Source organism: Bombina bombina, chromosome 2 (genome assembly GCF_027579735.1).
Source record: "Bombina bombina isolate aBomBom1 chromosome 2, aBomBom1.pri, whole genome shotgun sequence".
NCBI lineage: Eukaryota > Metazoa > Chordata > Amphibia > Anura > Bombinatoridae > Bombina > Bombina bombina.
Window position 1 is genome coordinate 437,747,316 of NC_069500.1, and position 20,390 is coordinate 437,767,705.

The window sequence follows — 20,390 nt, forward strand, 5'->3', positions numbered from 1 at the left end:
AGCCCAAAGTGCTACGTCCTCTAAGCAAGAGGGTAATACTTCTCAAGCCAAGCCAGCTTGGAGACCAATGCAAGGCTGGAACAAGGGAAAGCAGGCCAAGAAACCTGCCACTGCTACCAAGACAGCATGAAATGTTGGCCCCCGATCCGGGACCGGATCTGGTGGGGGGCAGACTCTCTCTCTTCGCTCAGGCTTGGGCAAGAGATGTTCTGGATCCTTGGGCGCTAGAAATAGTCTCCCAAGGTTATCTTCTGGAATTCAAGGGACTTCCCCCAAGGGGGAGGTTCCACAGGTCTCAGTTGTCTTCAGACCACATAAAAAGACAGGCATTCTTACATTGTGTAGAAGACCTGTTAAAAATGGGAGTGATTCATCCCGTTCCATTAAGAGAACAAGGGATGGGGTTCTACTCCAATCTGTTTATAGTTCCCAAAAAAGAGGGAACGTTCAGACCAATCTTAGATCTCAAGATCTTAAACAAGTTTCTCAAGGTTCCATCGTTCAAGATGGAAACCATTCGAACTATTCTTCCTTCCATCCAGGAAGGTCAATTCATGACCACGGTGGATTTAAAGGATGCGTATCTACATATTCCTATCCACAAGGAACATCATCGGTTCCTGAGGTTCGCATTCCTGGACAAACATTACCAGTTCGTGGCGCTTCCTTTCGGATTAGCCACTGCTCCAAGGATTTTCACAAAGGTACTAGGGTCCCTTCTAGCTGTGCTAAGACCAAGGGGCATTGCTGTAGTACCTTACTTGGACGACATTCTGATTCAAGCGTCGTCCCTTCCTCAAGCAAAGGCTCACACGGACATTGTCCTGGCCTTTCTCAGATCTCACGGATGGAAAGTGAACGTGGAAAAGAGTTCTCTATCTCCGTCAACAAGGGTTCCCTTCTTGGGAACAATAATAGACTCCTTAGAAATGAGGATTTTTCTGACAGAGGCCAGAAAAACAAAACTTCTAGACTCTTGTCGGATACTCCATTCCGTTCCTCTTCCTTCCATAGCTCAGTGCATGGAAGTGATCGGGTTGATGGTAGCGGCAATGGACATAGTTCCTTTTGCACGCATTCATCTAAGACCATTACAACTGTGCATGCTCAGTCAGTGGAATGGGGACTATACAGACTTGTCTCCGAAGATACAAGTAAATCAGAGGACCAGAGACTCACTCCGTTGGTGGCTGTCCCTGGACAACCTGTCACGAGGGATGACATTCCGCAGACCAGAGTGGGTCATTGTCACGACCGACGCCAGTCTGATGGGCTGGGGCGCGGTCTGGGGATCCCTGAAAGCTCAGGGATCTTTGGTCTCGGGAAGAATCTCTTCTACCGATAAATATTCTGGAACTGAGAGCGATATTCAATGCTCTCAAGGCTTGGCCTCAGCTAGCGAGGGCCAAGTTCATACGGTTTCAATCAGACAACATGACAACTGTTGCGTACATCAACCATCAGGGGGGAACAAGGAGTTCCCTGGCGATGGAAGAAGTGACCAAAATCATTCTATGGGCGGAGTCTCACTCCTGCCACCTGTCTGCTATCCACATCCCAGGAGTGGAAAATTGGGAAGCGGATTTTCTGAGTCGTCAGACATTGCATCCGGGGGAGTGGGAACTCCATCCGGAAATCTTTGCCCAAGTCACTCAGCTGTGGGGCATTCCAGACATGGATCTGATGGCCTCTCGTCAGAACTTCAAAGTTCCTTGCTACGGGTCCAGATCCAGGGATCCCAAGGCGGCTCTAGTGGATGCACTAGTAGCACCTTGGACCTTCAAACTAGCTTATGTGTTCCCGCCGTTTCCTCTCATCCCCAGGCTGGTAGCCAGGATCAATCAGGAGAGGGCGTCGGTGATCTTGATAGCTCCTGCGTGGCCACGCAGGACTTGGTACGCAGATCTGGTGAATATGTCATCGGCTCCTCCTTGGAAGCTACCTTTGAGACGAGACCTTCTTGTTCAGGGTCCGTTCGAACATCCGAATCTGGTTTCACTCCAGCTGACTGCTTGGAGATTGAACGCTTGATCTTATCGAAGCGAGGATTCTCAGATTCTGTTATCGATACTCTTGTTCAGGCCAGAAAGCCTGTAACTAGAAAGATTTACCACAAAATTTGGAAAAAATATATCTGTTGGTGTGAATCTAAAGGATTCCCTTGGGACAAGGTTAAGATTCCTAGGATTCTATCCTTCCTTCAAGAAGGATTGGAAAAAGGATTATCTGCAAGTTCCCTGAAGGGACAGATTTCTGCCTTGTCTGTGTTACTTCACAAAAAGCTGGCCGCTGTGCCAGATGTTCAAGCCTTTGTTCAGGCTCTGGTTAGAATTAAGCCTGTTTACAAACCTTTGACTCCTCCTTGGAGTCTCAATTTAGTTCTTTCAGTTCTTCAGGGGGTTCCGTTTGAACCCTTGCATTCCGTTGATAATAAGTTATTATCTTGGAAAGTTTTGTTTTTAGTTGCAATTTCTTCTGCTAGAAGAGTTTCAGAATTATCTGCTCTGCAGTGTTCTCCTCCTTATCTGGTGTTCCATGCAGATAAGGTGGTTTTACGTACTAAACCTGGTTTTCTTCCAAAAGTTGTTTCTAACAAAAACATTAACCAGGAGATTATCGTACCTTCTCTGTGTCCGAAACCAGTTTCAAAGAAGGAACGTTTGTTGCACAATTTGGATGTTGTTCGCGCTCTAAAATTCTATTTAGATGCTACAAAGGATTTTAGACAAACATCTTCCTTGTTTGTTGTTTATTCTGGTAAAAGGAGAGGTCAAAAAGCAACTTCTACCTCTCTCTCTTTTTGGATTAAAAGCATCATCAGATTGGCTTACGAGACTGCCGGACGGCAGCCTCCCGAAAGAATCACAGCTCATTCCACTAGGGCTGTGGCTTCCACATGGGCCTTCAAGAACGAGGCTTCTGTTGATCAGATATGTAGGGCAGCGACTTGGTCTGCACTGCACACTTTTACCAAATTTTACAAGTTTGATACTTTTGCTTCTTCTGAGGCTATTTTTGGGAGAAAGGTTTTGCAAGCCGTGGTGCCTTCCATTTAGGTGACCTGATTTGCTCCCTCCCTTCATCCGTGTCCTAAAGCTTTGGTATTGGTTCCCACAAGTAAGGATGACGCCGTGGACCGGACACACCTATGTTGGAGAAAACAGAATTTATGTTTACCTGATAAATTACTTTCTCCAACGGTGTGTCCGGTCCACGGCCCGCCCTGGTTTTTTTAATCAGGTCTGATAATTTATTTTCTTTAACTACAGTCACCACGGTACCATATGGTTTCTCCTATGCAAATATTCCTCCTTAACGTCGGTCGAATGACTGGGGTAGGCGGAGCCTAGGAGGGATCATGTGACCAGCTTTGCTGGGCTCTTTGCCATTTCCTGTTGGGGAAGAGAATATCCCACAAGTAAGGATGACGCCGTGGACCGGACACACCGTTGGAGAAAGTAATTTATCAGGTAAACATAAATTCTGTTTTTCAGCCAGCAGCGGCGGTCACTGGAGCTGCGACATATTGGTGTGAATCCCTGTGTGAAATGGTCGAGGGTAAGACTTCCATCGCCGAGATACAGAAGATTAAGGCGCTGAAGATCGCCAATTCTTTCATCTGTGATGCCAATATGCAAATTATTCGCCTGAATGCTAAGGTGTCGGGTTTTTTTGTTTTAGCGCGCAGGGCTCTGTGGCTAAAATCTTGGTCTGCGGATATGACCTCTAAGGCGAGACTGTTGTCCCTACCTTTTCAAGGAAAGATCCTGTTCGGTCCAGGATTGGATTCGATTATATCCACGGCAAAAGGAAGGCAAGAGAGCCTTCCTACCGCAGGATAAGAAGGCTAAGCCTAAAGGATCTTCTTTTCGTCCCTTTCGTGTGGATATGGCCCAAAAAGCGGACCAGTCCAAGGGATCTTGGAAGCCGGCTCAATCTTGGAACAAGTCTAAGCAGAGCAAGAAGCCCACCGAGACGAATGGTTGCAGGACGTTCAGGAACCTTGGGTTCTAGAGATGGTCTCCCAGGGTTACAGGATAGGGTTCAGATCCCATCCGCCCGAGGGCAGATTCCTCCTGTCAAACCTGTCTTCAAGAACAGAGAAGAGAGAGGCCTATCTAGAGTGTGCGAGGGATCTCGCCTCTCTCGGGGTTATCGTACCAGTACCACTAGCAGAAAGTGGTCTAGGGTACTATTCCAACCTTTTTGTGGTTCCAAAGAAGGAGGGCACGTTCCGCCCGATTCTGGACCTAAAGTGTTTAACCCCTTAACGACCAAGGACGTACGCCATACGTCCTAAAAAAAAATACAGTTAATGACCGAGGACGTATGGCGTACGTCCTTGGTCTGGAAAGCAGCTGGAAGCGATCCTGCTCGCTTCCAGCTGCTTTCCAGTTATTGCAGTGATGCCTTGATGTGGAGGCATCCTGCAATAACCCCCCTTGGCCATCCGATGCAGAGAGAGCCACTCTCTGTGGCCCTCTCTGCACCGGACATCGATGGCCGGTATCGTTGGTGGGTGGGAGCTTACGTGGGAGGCGGGTGGGCGGTCATCGATGCTCCGTGTGGAGTGGAGGGGGCGGGATCGTGGGCGGGACCTACGGGGGCGCGTGCATGGCGGGCGGGAGCGGGTGGGAACCGCTACACTACAGAAAAAGTTAAAAGTAAAAAAAAAAAATTTTTAAGTAATAAAAATTGCATCTAAGGGATCTGGAAGGGGTGGGGGTTGGTCTTGTGGGCGGGGGGGAAAGCTACACTACAGAAAATTGCATTTTTTTTTTTTTTTTTTTTTTAAAAAGGCACATTTTTTACTAAACTGGGTACTGGCAGACAGCTGCCAGTACCCAAGATGGCGCCCATTAAGGCAGAGGGGAAGGGTTAGAGAGAGTTTGGTGGGGGATCAGTGAGGTTGGGGGCTAAGGGGGATCCTACACATCAGCATATGTAAATTTGCTAAGAAAAAAAAAAAAGGCCAAATACCTTTTATTTTAGTACTGGCAGAGTTTCTGCCAGTACGTAAGATGGCGGGGACAATTGTGGGGTGGGGGAGGGATCAGGGGGTCTGATGTTTCAGGTGGGAGGCTGAGCTCTACACTAAAGGTAAAATTAACCCTGCAAGCTCCCTACAAGCTACATAATTAACCCCTTCACTGCTAGCCATAATACACGTGTGATGCGCAGCAGCATTTAGCAGCCTTCTAATTACCAAAAAGCAATGCCAAAGCCATATATGTCTGCTATTTCTGAACAAAGTGGATCCCAGAGAAGCATTTGCAACCATTTATGCCATAATTGCACAAGCTGTTTGTAAATAATTTCAGTGAGAAACCTAAAGTTTGTGAAAAAGTTTTTGAAAAAGGGAACTTTTTTTTTTATTTGATCGCATTTGGCGGTGAAATGGTGGCATGAAATATACCAAAATGGGCCTAGATCAATACTTTGGGTTGTCTACTACACGCAACTAAAGCTAAAATTAACCCTACAAGCTCCCTAATTAACCCCTGCACTGCTGGTCATAATACACATGTGGTGCGCAGCGGCATTTAGCGGCCTTCTAATTACCAAAAAGCAAAGCCAAAGTCATATATGTCTGCTATTTATGAACAAAGGGGATCCCAGAGAAGCATTTACAACTATTTGTGCCATAATTGCGCAAGCTGTTTGTAAATTATTTCAGTGAGAAACCTAAAATTGAGAAAAATGTAACGTTTTTTTTTTTAATTTGATCGCATTTGGCGGTGAAATGGTGGCATGAAATATACCAAAATTGGCCTAGATCAATACTTGGGGTTGTCTACTACACTACACTAAAGCTAAAACTACCCCATAAAGCTCCCTACATGCTCCCTAATTAACCCCTTCACTGCTGGGCATAATACACGTGTGGTGCGCAGTGGCATTTAGCGGCCTTCTAATTACCAAAAAGCAACGCCAAAGTCATATATGTCTGCTATTTCTGAACAAAGGGGATCCCAGAGAAGAATTTACAACCATTTATGCCATAATTGCACAAGCTGTTTGTAAATAATTTTAGTTAGAAACCAAAAGTTTGTGAAAAAATTTGTGAAAAAGTGAACGATTTTTTGTATTTGATCGCATTTGGCGGTGAAATGGTGGCATGAAATATACCAAAATGGGCCTAGATCAATACTTTGGGTTGTCTACTAAAAAAAAATATATACATGTCAATAGATATTCAGAGATTCCTGAAAGATATTGGTGTTCTAATGTAACTAGCGCTAATTTTGAAAAAAAATGGTTTGGAAATAGCAAAGTGCTACTTGTATTTATGGCCCTATAACGTACAAAAAAAGCAAAGAACATGTAAACATTGGGTATTTCTAAACTCAGGACAAAATTTAGAAACTATTTAGCATGGGTGTTTTTTGGTGGTTGTAGATATGTAACAGATTTTGGGGGTCAAAGTTAGAAAAAGTGTGTTTTTTTCCATTTTTCCACCTATTTTATAAAAAAAATAAAAGTATAAAAAACGGTATATAATATGTGTGGGTACAGTAAATGAGTAAGAGGAAAATTACAGCTAAACACAAACACCTCAAAAATGTAAAAATAGCCTTGGTCCCAAACGGACAGAAAATGGAAAAGTGCTGTGGTCATTAAGGGGTTAAACAAGTTTCTGAATGTTCCATCATTCAAAATGGAAACAATCAGATCTATTCTGCCCCTAGTTCAAGAGGGACAGTTCATGACGATTATAGACTTGGACGTCTACCTTCATGTGCCAATCCACAGGGACCACTTCAGGTTCCTAAGATTTGCATTTCTGGACCAACACTTCCAGTTTGTGGCCCTTCCTTTTGGTCTGGCGACAGCCCCAAGGGTCTTCACGAAGGTTCTGGTCTGGTTTCGCTGCTTGCAGTGGCCAGATCCAGGGGCATTGCGGTGGCGCCTTACCTGGACGACATACTAGTTCAGGCGCCGTTGCTCAGCCTCGCAGAGGATCATTCAAGGGCTCTTCTTCTGCTCCGGTTGGAAGATCGACTCAGGAAAGAGTTCTCTGGTTCCCAGCAACAGGGTGGAGTTCCTGGACACGATAATAGACTCTATGTCCATGAAGATATTTCTCACAGATCAGCGGCGCAGGCTCAATGTATGGAGGTGATAGGTCTCATGGTGTCGCGCATAGATGTCATCCCATTCACCAGGTTCCATCTCAGACCTCTTCAATTGTGCATGTTGAGACAGTGGAACGGCGATCATTCAGATCTATCACAGCTGATATCAATGGATGCTCGGACTCGGATCTCCCTCTCTTGGTGGATTCGTCCATGGGGACATCCTTCTTGTGACCGTCCTGGGAGATTGTGACCACGGACGCCAGTCTGACAGGATGGGGAGCTGTTTGGGGTGCCAGGATGGCACAAGGAAAGTGGTCCAGGGAGGAGTCTCTCCTTCCGATCAACATCCTAGAACTACGAGTGATTTACAATGCTCTGAAAGGAGGTGTCTCGGATTCTGAAGTGGGCGGAGTCCCAAGGCTGCTCGCTCTCAGCGATTCACATTCCAAGTGTGGACAACTGGGAAGCGCACTTTCTCAGCAGACAATCCTTCCATCCTGGGGAATGGTCTCTTCACCCATAGGTGTTTGTGGAGATTTGTCACAGATGGGGAGTGCCGGGGATAGATCTCATGGCGTCCAGACTTAATTGCAAGCTACCTCAATACGGATCGAGGTCCAGGGATCCCCAGACGGAGCTGATAGATGCCTTAGTGGTTCCTTGGGGATTCAGGCTAGCTTACATTTTTCCACCGTTACCACTTCTACCTCCGGCCATTCTGATTGCTCCTTCATGGCCGCGGAGGACGTGGTTTCCGGATCTGGTGGGGATGTCATTCTCTCTGCCGTGGAGGTTACCCTGTCGCAGGGATCTGCTGTCACAGGGCCCCTTTCAAAATCGAAATCTAGATTCTCTGAGGCTGACGTGGAGATTGAACACCTAGTCTTAGCCAAGAGAGGCTTTTCAGAAAGTGTGATTGATACGCTAATTCAGGCAAGGAAGCCAGTCACTCGTCGCATCTACCATAAGGTGTGGAGGACTTACTTGTCCTGGTGTGAGAAGCATAAATATCCTTGGCATAAGGTGAAGGTATCCAGGATTCTGTCCTTTCTTCAAGATGGTTTGGAGAAGGGTCTTGCCGCTAGTTCCTTTAACGGACAGATTTCGGCATTATCAGTTTTGTTGCATAGAAGACTCGCTGAGCTCCCTGACATTCAATCTTTTGTTCAGGCTCTGTCTATAATCAGGCCTTTCTTTAGACAGTCAGCTCCGCTTTGGGGCTTAAACTTAGTCCTTAAGGTTTTGCAGAGGGTTCCGTTTGAACCTATGCATTCCATAGACATTAAGATTCTGTCTTGGAAGGTTCTCTTCCTGTTGGCTATTGCATCGGCACACAGAGTATCTGAGCTAACTGCCTTGCAATCTGATCCTCCTTATCTGGTGTTTTTTATGCGGCTAAGGCTGTACTTCGCACTGGGTTGGGGTTTCTCCCCAAGGTGGTGTCTAACCATAACATCAATCAGGTCCTAACCCTTCTTCTTCAAAGGAGAGGTTACTTCATAACCTGGATGTGGTTCGTGCCTTGAAGTTCTATCTTCAGGCTACAAAGGATTTCAGACAGTCTACAGCTGTTATTGTGTTGTATTCTGGGAAGCGCAAGGGACAAAGGGCCTCAGCTACTTCTTTGTCTTTTTGGTTGAGGAGCTTTATTCGCTTGGCTTATGAGACAGTGGGACATAAGCCTCCTCAGAGGATCACGGCTCATTCAACTAGAGCTGTGGCTTCGTCTTGGGCCTTCAAGAATGAGACCTCTATGGAGCAAATTTTTAAGGCGGCTACCTGGTCATCCTTAAACACTTTTACAAAGTTTTATAAATTTGACGTTTTTGCTTCTGAGGAAGCTGTGTTTGGGAGAAAGGTTTTGCCGGCTGTGGTGCCCTCAGATTATGGTCCGCCTTTTGCCCTCCCGGTTTCATTCAGTGTCTCTAGAACTTGGGTATATGTTCCCAATAGTAATGAATTAAGCCGTGGACTCTCCTCCCCTTTAGATGGAAAACATAAATTATGCTTACCTGATAATTTCATTTCCATTGAGGGGAGGAGAGTCTCAGTTGAGCGTCCCTAAATTTATTCTACTTCTGGCACCTTTTTTAACCTGATATTTCTTTTACTGTTCCTGGTTCCCTCGGCAGAATCACTGGGGGATGAGGGAAGTTGGGGAGGTATTTAAGCCTTTGACTGGGGTGTGTCTGCCTCCTCCTGGTGGCTAGGTTCTTAATTCCCAATAGTAATGAATGAAGCTGTGAACTCTTCTCCCCTCGATGGAAATTAAATTATCAGGTAAGCATAATTTATGTTTTTCAATGACTTGTTATATTAGCTGCAGAGTGTAAAATGTAAGAGAAATTGCATTTTCAGGTTTATTTGTGTATATGAATTAGCAGGTTTTGTGCTTTTAAACCACAACCTATTAAAATAGGTTGAGCTTACAGGTAATATCAGATCTCATTATGTTAACACTTTGAACACATACTTGCTTCCTTATCTTGTATTTGTCTGTAAACCAAAGCTCAATACTGGATATTTAACATTTTATTACTTAACTATCTTCTGCTGGCTGTGTTTACATAGGCTTGTCAACAGTATATAAACTAGGTTGGGATACCACAGGCTAAATCACCTATTCTAAATGCCGAAATAGGTGTTAACGAGCTACTTGTAAACAATTTAATACGCTCCAGCAGGTAAAATGGGTCAATAGGAACAATTTAAAGAGGAGATAATTTTGGGTAAACTCTCCCTTTAATAATACCTGTTGCCAAATAAAGCATTACATATTTTTTTAAGTTCAGTGTGCATGAGTTTTTACTGGTCCTTCAACCCTCCCAGGATTGTAGGCTGCCCCAGTTCCCCTGTTTTTATGCTGTATGGTTTCAGTCAACTCTCTAGTGATACATCAGTCTGCTACGTCCACTCATTCTCTGTACAACCCAAACTGACAAAATAGCAAATCTGAATTTTTACTGAATACCAATTTAATAAAGTAAAGTTCTAACTTCCTGATTAACTGCATAATAAACCTTCACTCACTGTAGATTAAAAAAAAAAGATCTGTAGGAAATATTTGTATAATGCACCATAGAATCAAAGTGCGATCAAACGCTTCCTAATGATGTTTTACTGCACTTTAAGAAGATCCTTTTGTTATGGTTAAGAGGGGAAAAAATAGATCACAGTTTAGGGAATATTTTATATATTCCCCATGCAATAGACAGGATGGCACAAATTAATTTATTAAAAATATCCCATTTGTTTCTCTATAATAAGTGTTGGCTATGCATCACTAAGTGACAAATATATACCACAAATACAAGAACAAAAATCAAAACATATACCCAATATTGTGTTCAGAGCTTTTATCAAAATTTAGCAAATTCCTCCAGTAAAAATCAGGGATTGATAGGTGGGAAATCCTGTACTGGTCTGCTTACCAAGATAAATAAGTCTGTAGGCAGAGATAGAAATATCTATAGTGGTGTTGTTTAAATCTTCTAATAGTGATATTGTATTATATAGTGTGGAGCATTAGTTATGCTCTATTAGTCATATGCTGCCTCATCCAGCTTGTAGATTGGTGGAAGCAGTATACAGTGTATAACAAAAAGTATTTTTATGATAAAGATTTTAAAAATAAAGCCATCTTTAAAATAAATATCTACCTCTGAGTCAACAGGATTTCCTGTAATTGTTTACTACACCTTGGTGTTGTATCGTGTGTATGCTGCAGCGTAGTGTTCCATACACATTGTAATAGCTGCACCCATTTTGTGGTAGATTAAATGATTTGTGCAGGACGAATAAAAAATAATTGATCCACAATATGTAAATAATATGGTTTTGCTTTTTGTAATACTTAATAAGATTTGGAAATGCTACACTATATATATTTCTATCTCCATTTGTTGCTCTGGTTGCTTTTGTAGAACCCTACTGTACTCCAACAAAGATGTAAGGAAAGATAACAATGAAGATATTAAAACAACAAAAGTATCAAAATGTAAAAATCAGGTATTTCAGGAGGAACCCTAAGAAAAGTGATATTTAGATTTTGGATGTGCATGTTTGTTTGTTTTTTTGGATAATGCCAATATTTCTCTTCTTTGTTCTAGATTGAGAATGGGTTGTGCATTTGTGCAGCCATGCCAAATAAAGTAGTAATACTGAGGTACAATGAAAGCCTCAACAAGTTTTGTATAAGAAAAGTGAGTAACATTCATTTCGTGTTTCTTTATCTTATTGTGCATATCAGCTGAATATAATGCTTACGTTTTGCGTCTGTTTGTTCTCAGGAAATAGAAACTTCAGAACCATGCAGTTGTATTTATTTCACTGGATATAGTATTATTATTGGAACAAACAAGTTCTATGAGATCGAGATGAAGCAGTACACCCTGGAAGGTCAGACATTTCCCGATTTCTGTTTTTTTTATCTCCCCAGTATTTATATTTCAGACATTTGAATGTATTGTTAGTGTTCCTGTTTTGGTGCATGACTCAATTAGTTCTCTGGTCAAATAAATTGTTCCATTTATGTTTGCCATGACAAGGTTGTTTTTAAAATTTCACCAAGGCCATAATATAATTGTTTAGGAATAGCATAGAGGACCAACAGGCGGGTTTTAATCTAATTTTTTTTTTAGTTTTGTAGCCTAACTGCAGATTTACCGTATAAATCATTGAAATGCCCTGACCTTGTTATAATAAACTGCTTAACCGTTTGCTGATCTCTTCTTGTCAGCCTACACAAATGCTTATGCAATACTTTTTTATTGGATGGTGAGACTCCATTAAACATCACATGTGGGAATTACCATCCTAACTTCTAGGAAAAGGCAAAACCGTCTTGTACGGTTCCCTTGGGACAGCCAACTGGTGTAACCTGATGGTGGGTTTTGCTGCCTAGCAAGTGGACTGTTTGCAGTTGTTTAGCTGTAGCTTTTGCGCCTTGCATGTGTGTTTGCAAGTTGTTTTTCTTCTACTAGATACGACGAGTCCACGGATTCATCCTTACTTGTGGGATATTATCCTCCTGCTAACAGGAAGTGGCAAATAGCACCACAACAGAGCTGTATATATAGCTCCTCCCTTCTCTCCACCCCCAGTCATTCTCTTTGCCTATACTAGTAATAGAAAGAGGTAAAGTGAAAGAGGTATTAAAATGATCGTTTTGATTTTCTTCAAGCAAGACTTTTTTATTTTAAATGGTACCGGTGAGTGCTATTTTTCCTCAGGCAGCAGATGGAAGAAGATTTCTGCCTGGAGGTTGATGATCTTAGCAGTTGTCACTATGATCCAGAGGAGTTCCCACAGAATGGCTGAGGAGTACTTGAGAAGCTTCAGTGTGGGGAACGTTTTTCATGCTACAAGCATTGAGGTATGTTCAGTCATTTATTTCTGGAGAGACTGTGGTATTTCAGAACTGGCTGACATAGTTCCCATGAGGGAAGGGGTAAGCAGTAATCCTACATATATATAGGGGTATTACTGGGACCTGTATATTATTGTGTATGGGCTAAAATGCAGCAAAGGAATGGCAGCATGGTTGACACTGGCAACATAACGTTTTTATGATGAAACATTTTTATGTTCAATGGTACTGGAGGGTTTCACATGGCTTATATGTTCTATTTGGGACTATCAGTTTGTGGCCCTTCCTTTCGGGTTGGCCACGGCTCCCAGAATCTTCACAAAGGTGCTAGGGTCCCTTCTGGCGCTTCTAAGGCCGCGGGGCATAGCAGTGGCGCCCTATTTGGACGATATTTTTATTCAGGCGTCAACTTACCATCTAACCAAATCTCACACGGACATCGTGTTGGCTTTTCTAAGAACTCACGGTTGGAAAGTGAATATAGAAAAGAGTTCACTTGTTCCATTAACAAGAGTTCCATTCTTGGGAACTCTGATAGACTCGGTAGACATGAAAATATTTCTGACTGAGGCCAGAAAGTCAAAGATTCTAAATACTTGCCGAACGCGTCAGTCCCTTCTTCGGCCATCAGTGGCTCAGTGTATGGAGGTCATTGGATTAATGGTAGCGGCAATGGACAACGTTCCGTTTGCACGCTTTCATCTCAGGCCACTGCAACTGTGCATGCTCAGACAGTGGAATGGGGATTATGCGAATTTATCTCCTCAGATGAATCTGGATCAAGAGACCAGAGACTCTCTTCTTTGGTGGTTGTCACAGGATCATCTGTCCCAGGGTCTGTGCTTCCGCAGACCAGCATGGGTTATAGTGACGACAGACGCCAGCCTCTTGGGCTGGGGTGCAGTCTGGAATTCCCTGAAGGCTCAAGGTGTTTGGACTCAGGAGGAGTCCCTTCTACCAATCAATATTCTGGAACTGAGAGCAATATTCACCGCGCTTCAGGCATGGCCTCAGTTGGCTTTGGCCAAATTCATAAGATTCCAGTCAGACAATATCACGACTGTAGCATATATCAATCATCAAGGGGGAACAAAGAGTTCTCTAGCGATGATAGAGGTTTCAAAGATAATCCGATGGGCGGAGACTCACTCTTGCCACCTATCAGCAATCTATATCCCAGGGGTAGAGAACTGGGAAGCGGATTTTCTAAGTCGTCAGACCTTTCATCCGGGGGAGTGGGAGCTCCATCCGGAGGTGTTTGCGGCATTGATTCATCAATGGGGCACACAGGAATTGGATCTGATGGCATCTCGTCAGAATGCCAAACTTCCTTGTTACAGGTCCAGGTCAAGGGATCCCCAAGCTGTACTGATAGATGCTCTAGCAGTACCTTGGTTGTTCAACCTGGCTTATGTGTTTCCTCCATTTCCTCTCCTACCTCGTCTGATTGCAAGAATCAAACAGGAGAGAGCCACGCAGGACTTGGTATGCAGATCTAGTGGACATGTCATCTCTGCCACCGTGGAAACTGCCATTGAGACAGGACCTTCTCATCCAAGGTCCGTTCCAACATCCAAATCTAAAATCTCTGCAGCTGACTGCCTGGAGATTGAACCCTTGATTTTATCTAAGTGGGGATTCTCTGAGTCGGTCATTGATACTTTGATTCAGGCTCGAAAGCCTGTCACTAGAAAAATTTACCATAAGATATGGCGTAAATATCTTTATTGGTGCGAATCCAAGGGCTACTCATGGAGTAGGGTTAGGATTCCTAGGATTTTGTCCTTTCTCCAAGAAGGATTGGAGAAGGGATTATCAGCTAGCTCCTTAAAGGGACAAATTTCTGCTTTGTCAATTTTACTACACAAGCGTCTAGTGGATGTCCCAGACGTTCAGTCTTTTTGTCAGGCTTTAATCAGAATGAAGCCTGTGTTTAAACCTATTGCTCCGCCATGGAGTTTGAATTTAGTTTTCAATGTTCTTCAAGGGGTTCCGTTTGAACCCATGCATTCCATGGATATTAAGCTTTTATCTTTGAAAGTTTTGTTCTTAGTTGTTATCTCTTCTGCTTGAAGGGTTTCTGAGCTTTCTGCGTTACAATGTGATTCACCTTATCTTATATTCCATTCTGATAAGGTGGTTTTGCGTACTAAACCTGGATTCCTTCCTAAGGTTGTTTCAAATAAGAATATTAATCAGAAAATTGTTGTTCCTTCCCTGTGTCCTAATCCTTCGTCTAAGAAGGAACGTCTGTTCCATAACTTGGACGTGGTTCGTTCCTTGAAGTTTTACTTACAAGCGACCAAGGATTTCCGTCAAACATCTTCTCTATTCATTGTTTATTCTGGAAAGCGTAGGGGTCAAAAAGCTACAGCTACCTCTCTTTCTTTTTGGCTGAAAAGCATCATCCGCTTGGCATACGAGACTGCTGGACAGCAGCCTCCTGAAAAAATTACTGCTCATTCTACTAGAGCCTTGGCTTCCACATGGGCTTTTAAAAACGATGCTTCTGTTGAACAGATTTGTAAGGCTGCAACTTGGTCCTCCCTTCATACCTTTTCCAAATTTGATACTTTTGCTTCTTCAGAGGCTATTTTTGGGAGAAAAGTTATTCAAGCAGTGGTGCCTTCCGTTTAGGTATCTGTCTTGTCCCTCCCGTTCATCCGTGTCCTGTTGCTTTGGTATTGTATCCCACAAGGATGAATCTGTGGACTCGTCGTATCTAGTAGAAGAAAAGGAAATTTATGCTTACCTGATAAATTGATTTCTTCTACGATACGACGAGTCCATGGCCCTCCCTGTCATTTTAGACAGATTATATTTTTGTTTTCAAAACTTCAGTCACCTCTGCACCTTTTAGCTTTTCTTTTCTCTTCCTATACCTTCAGTCGAATGACTGGGGTGGAGAGAAGGGAGGAGCTATATGTAAAGCTCTGCTGTGGTGCTCTTTGCCACTTCCTGTTAGCAGGAGGATAATATCCCACAAGTAAGGATGAATCCGTGGACTCGTCGTATTGTAGAAGAAATCAAGTTATCAGGTAAGCATAAATTTCCTTTTTTAAGGGGTTCTCTCCGTGTTCGTCAGTGGCGTGGCCTTGATTTTTCTCGGTTCGGCCTCCAGCTTCCTGTCTTATGGACAGGTGCTTATTGATGCTCTCTTTTCAGGGGGTTAGTTGTCCTCCTTTAGGAGGTATGGTTCCTCCTGTGTACGGGAGGTTGGAACTGATGTTTTATCTGGTTGGGGGAACGGTCTGCTCTTTGAGTTGTCCTTTCCATCTGGGGAGCTGCTGGCTCCGCGTTGAGACTTTAGTTGAGTGGTTTTGCTAGATCTCATTGGGTCTAAAACCTGTTCATCTGTTTCTAAGGAGGAGTTTTTGGGTTGGCACCCGAGCTCTGTTGGAGTGGCTGTGTCCATTCTTCTGCCCTCTTGGGTGCTGGTCTTGGGGTCACTTTTGTTCCCCTGCTTTCAGATCTTCCGTCGCTTGGGCTGGTCCGGCTAGGTGTAGGATCTGAGATCTGTTGCTCATCCTCAGGTCTTGGGGATGCCAATGGGCCTTTTGTTGAGGTTCTGTGCGTCTCCCCTTTTGGGATCTGTGAGTAGGTCGGGCGGCTTGGATTGCCTGGAGTGTGCCCTCTGTCTTGGAGGTTTTGCAATCTGATATTTTGTTCGGTTGCTCTTTCCTTACGGATAGTATTTTCTTCCGTGTTTTCCTACAGATGGCAGAGTGTTGCTGGACTGAGATGTTTACCTTTCTGGGTTTGCTACATGTATTTTTTCTGTTTACTCAGTTTTTGAGTTCTGACGGTGTGAGGACGTCGTCTTCAGCTATCTTTTTCGGTGCTCTTGCACGATGTTTGGGAGATGTTTTCTTCTTCTTGCTGATGCCTGATTTTGCACCTTGTGGTTCCGCTTGGTCTGGGTGTCGTCTCACCTTTTTCTCAGGACCCATTTGGGTCTCTGTGGGCTTGGCTTACTTTTAATGGGGATTTTCCTTCATGGGATCGTGATGTACCCTTTGGGTATCCATGTGGTTCCTCCTTGTCCTCTCCCTTTTGGGGAATTTGGTTGTTCCTACTGGTGCTAGTAAGGGTTGTGTGGGGACCGACTGCTAGGCGATGGTCTCTCCTGGAGGAGTGTTGGCTCAGTGAGTTTGCTTTTGGTGTCTCTAGTTAGGCCTTTGGACTATCTGCGGGTCAGTGTCCTTGGGGCCTTTCCCTTTCTATTTTTTTTTCCCGGCTTCGGTCGAAGCGGGGTGTGGTTGGGTTATGTTTTTTCAGGCTTGTTGCCCTCAGAATGGGCCGCCTTTGTACCCTCCCATTTTCGCATTCAGTGTCCTCTGTAGTTTGGGTATTGTTTTCCCAAAAGTAATGAATGCAGTTGTGGACTCTTTCCATTTATGAAGAAAAACATAAATTATGCTTACCTGATAATTTTCTTTTCTTCAGATGGAAAGAGTCCACAGCTCCCCTCCCGTGTTTTTTTGGGGGCGGCTGTACTTGTGACCACTGACGCAAGTCTGATAGGATGGGGAGCTGTTTGGGGTGCCAGGATGGCACAGGGAAAATGGTCTCGAGAGGAATCTCTCCTCCCAATCAATATTCTGGAACTTCCAGCAATCTACAATGATCTGATGTTATGGCCACTCCTGGGGCCGTTTAGCTTTATCAGATTCCAGACAGACAACATTACTTCGGTGGCTTACATCAACCACCAGGGGGGGGGACGAGAAGCTCTCTAGCAATGAGGGAGGTATCTCGGATATTGGAATGGGCAGAGTCCCACAGCTGCTCACTCTCTGCAATCCACATTCCGGGTGTGGACAACTGGGAAGCGGATTTCCTCAGCAGGCAATCCTTCCATCCGGGGGAATGGTCTCTCCATCCTGAGGTCTTTGCGGAGATTTGTCACAAATGGGGGACGCCGGAGATAGACCTCATGGTGTCCAGACTCAATTTCAAGCTACCCAGATACTGGTCGCGGTCCAGGGATCCCCAGGCAGAGCTGATAGATGCCTTGGCGGTGCCTTGGGGGTTCAACCTAGTTTACATTTTTCCGCCGTTGCCACTTCTACGTCATGTAGTGGCCCGCATCAAGCAGGAGCAAGCTTCGGCTATTCTGATTGCTCTGTTGTGGCCGCAGAGGACGTGGTTTGCAGATCTGGTGGGGATGTCATCTTCTCCATGGTGGTTACCCTGTCGCAGGAATCTGTTGGTACAGGGTTCTTTTCGACATCAAAATCTAGATTCTCTGAGGCTGACTGCGTGGAGATTGAATGCTTAGTCTTGGCCAAGAGGGGCTTTTCTGAGAGAGTGATTGATACTCTTGTTCAGACTAGGAATCCGGTCACTCTTCGCATCTATCATAAGGTGTGGAGGACTTACTTGTCCTGGTGTGAGAAACATGGATATCCTTGGCATAAGGTTGTTATCCAGGGTTCTGTCCTTTCTCCAGGATGGTTTGGAGAAGGGACTTGCTGCCAGTTTCTTGAAGGGACAGATTTCAGAATTATCTGTTTTGTTGCACAAGAGGCTCGCTGAGCTTCCTGATTTTCAGTATTTTGTTCAGTCTAGAATCAGGCCTGTTTTTAGACAGTCCTCTCCTCCCTGGAGCTTGAACTTGGTTTTGAGAGTGTTGCAGAGGGTTCCGTTTGAACCTATGCACTCTATTGACATTGAGATTCTTTCCTGGAAGGTTCTCTTTCTGTTGGCTATTGTATTGGCTCGCAGAGTGTCTGAGTTGGCAGCCTTGCCATTTGAGCCTCCTTATTTGGCCTTTCACGCTGATAAGGCTGTTTTGCACACTGGTTTGGGATTTCTTCCCAAGGTTGTATCTAACCGCAACATAACTCAGGAAATAGCATTTCCTTCTTTTTGTCCTAACCCCTCTTCTCCTAAGGAGAGGTTACTTCATAATTTGGACGTGGTTCGAGCTTTGAAGTTTTTTATCTTCAGACTACGAAGGGTTTCAGATAATCTACTTCTCTTTTTGTGGTGTATGCAGGGAAGCACAAGGGGCAGACGGCCTCTGCTACTTCTTTGTCCTTTTGGTTGAGGAGCTTGATTCGCTTAGCTTATGAGACAGCGGGTCATAAGCCCCCTCAGAGGATCACGGCTCATTCGATTAGAGCTGTGGCTTCTTCTTGGGCCTTCAAGAATGAGGCCTCTGTAGCAGATTTGTAAGGAGTCTACCTGGTCCTCCTTACATACTTTTACGAAATTGTACAAATTTGATGTTTTTGCTTTGATGGAAGCAGTTTTCTGGAGAAAGGTTTAAAGGGCTGTGGTGCCCTCTAATTAGGGTTTCCCTTCCTTTTGCCCTCCCGTTTTTTATTCAGTGTCCTCTAGAGCTTGGGTATTTGTTGCCACAAGTAATGAATGAAGCCGGGGACTCTCCTCCCCTTTAGATGGAAAACTTAAATTATGCTTACCTGATAATTTCATTTATCAGGTAAGCATAATTTAAGTTTTTTCACAATGAGGTTTCATCTAGCTGCTGTTAGTAGGTGTTTGCAATAAAAATCACCAACATTTTTTTATTGGGGTAAGAGTAGTGGCTTAAAAGGACCCTATGTCTCCTAAACATAACAACCTTATGAAAGAGGGGATTCTCTTCTTTCAAATGAAGGAACATATGCCTTTCTAGGTAGCAGGCAATTATTATAGAAATTGGAAGTGTTCTGCAAGCCTGATGAAAAAGTTTTCCCATGATTCTATTTGGACAGGTGCAGTTTTCATAACTTTTATAATGAGGCTTCACGAGAACAGTTATACAAGACATCCATGTGTTCGTCCTTGTATCGTTGAACTAAATTCTTCTACATTTTATTTGCAACAGCTTAAAGGGACATGAAACCCACATTTTTTCTTTCACGATTTAGAAAGAGCATGCAATTTTAAACACCTTTCTAATGTACTTCTATTATCTAATTTGCTTCATTCTCTTGATATCCTTTGCTGAAAAGCATATCTAGATAGGCTCAGTAGCTGCTGATTGGTGGCTGCACATAGATGCTGTGTGTGATTGGCTCATCCATGTGCATTGCTATTCAACAAAGGATATCTAAAGAATAAAGCAACTTAGATAGTAGAAGTAAATTTAAATGTTTTAAATTGTATTCTCTATTTGAATCATGAAAGAAACATGTTGGATTTAATGTCCCATTAAGCAGCATTTGGTAGAAACAACTTTCACATTTTGCACAGACATAGGCAGAGGTTTTCTACTCCGCCTACGGATATGGTTCTTTTAGAGATCTGTTTGTTATACATTTTTTATTTGTGCCTTTGGCTTTCAGTCATTTTGGGGTTAATCTCTCGTCACCTTTTTATCTAAATAGTTTCCTTGGTTATGTGGGAACTAACTGAAGTAGGGAGGGGGGAGCTTATGTAGGGTATTCCCACCTCTTAAGACAGGGACATGTTTGTCTATCTCAGGACTTATGACCAGTACCTGTGTGGTTGTACTTTTTGTATGAAGTGTTTTTCTTTTAATGGAGTCATAGTTAGTATTGCAAGGGCGTTGAATGAATTTCAGAAGTGCATGGGAACCACTGATCTAAGTATATTTCTATATTACAATATTAATCAGATGTGGCACAAATATATTTTCTTGAAAGTGACCTTTGTATTTGCATTCTAGCACTTACGAACTGAACGTTTGTTAATTATTACCACTGTAACACTTTTCAATACCTTAGTAAAATGTAGTTATGTGTATATTAGTGTGATCTCAGTATTTGCGTTTATTCTTAGTCAGTGGTGTCACTAGGGTTGGTGTCACCCGGTGCGGTACGTTATGGTGTCACCTCCCCCCAGAAAGCAGACACACACAAACAAAAACACAGGCACACACACATACAAACACTCAGACACACTTGGATGCACACACAAACACTCGGAAACACACTCAGACACACGCACAAAAACACTCAGACACACGCACA

General features: G+C 43.6%; 1 protein-coding gene across 1 annotated transcript in view; it reads left to right on the forward strand.

Annotated features, from left to right (window-relative positions):
* The window catches only part of CIT (citron rho-interacting serine/threonine kinase), an 839,833-nt gene that overhangs the window by 795,979 nt on the left and 23,464 nt on the right, over positions 1-20,390 (forward strand). The window contains exons 42-43 of the mRNA XM_053702064.1: positions 11,189-11,281; positions 11,369-11,477. Coding sequence (XP_053558039.1) covers positions 11,189-11,281; positions 11,369-11,477 — 202 coding nt within the window. The remainder of the gene's footprint in view (positions 1-11,188; positions 11,282-11,368; positions 11,478-20,390) is intronic.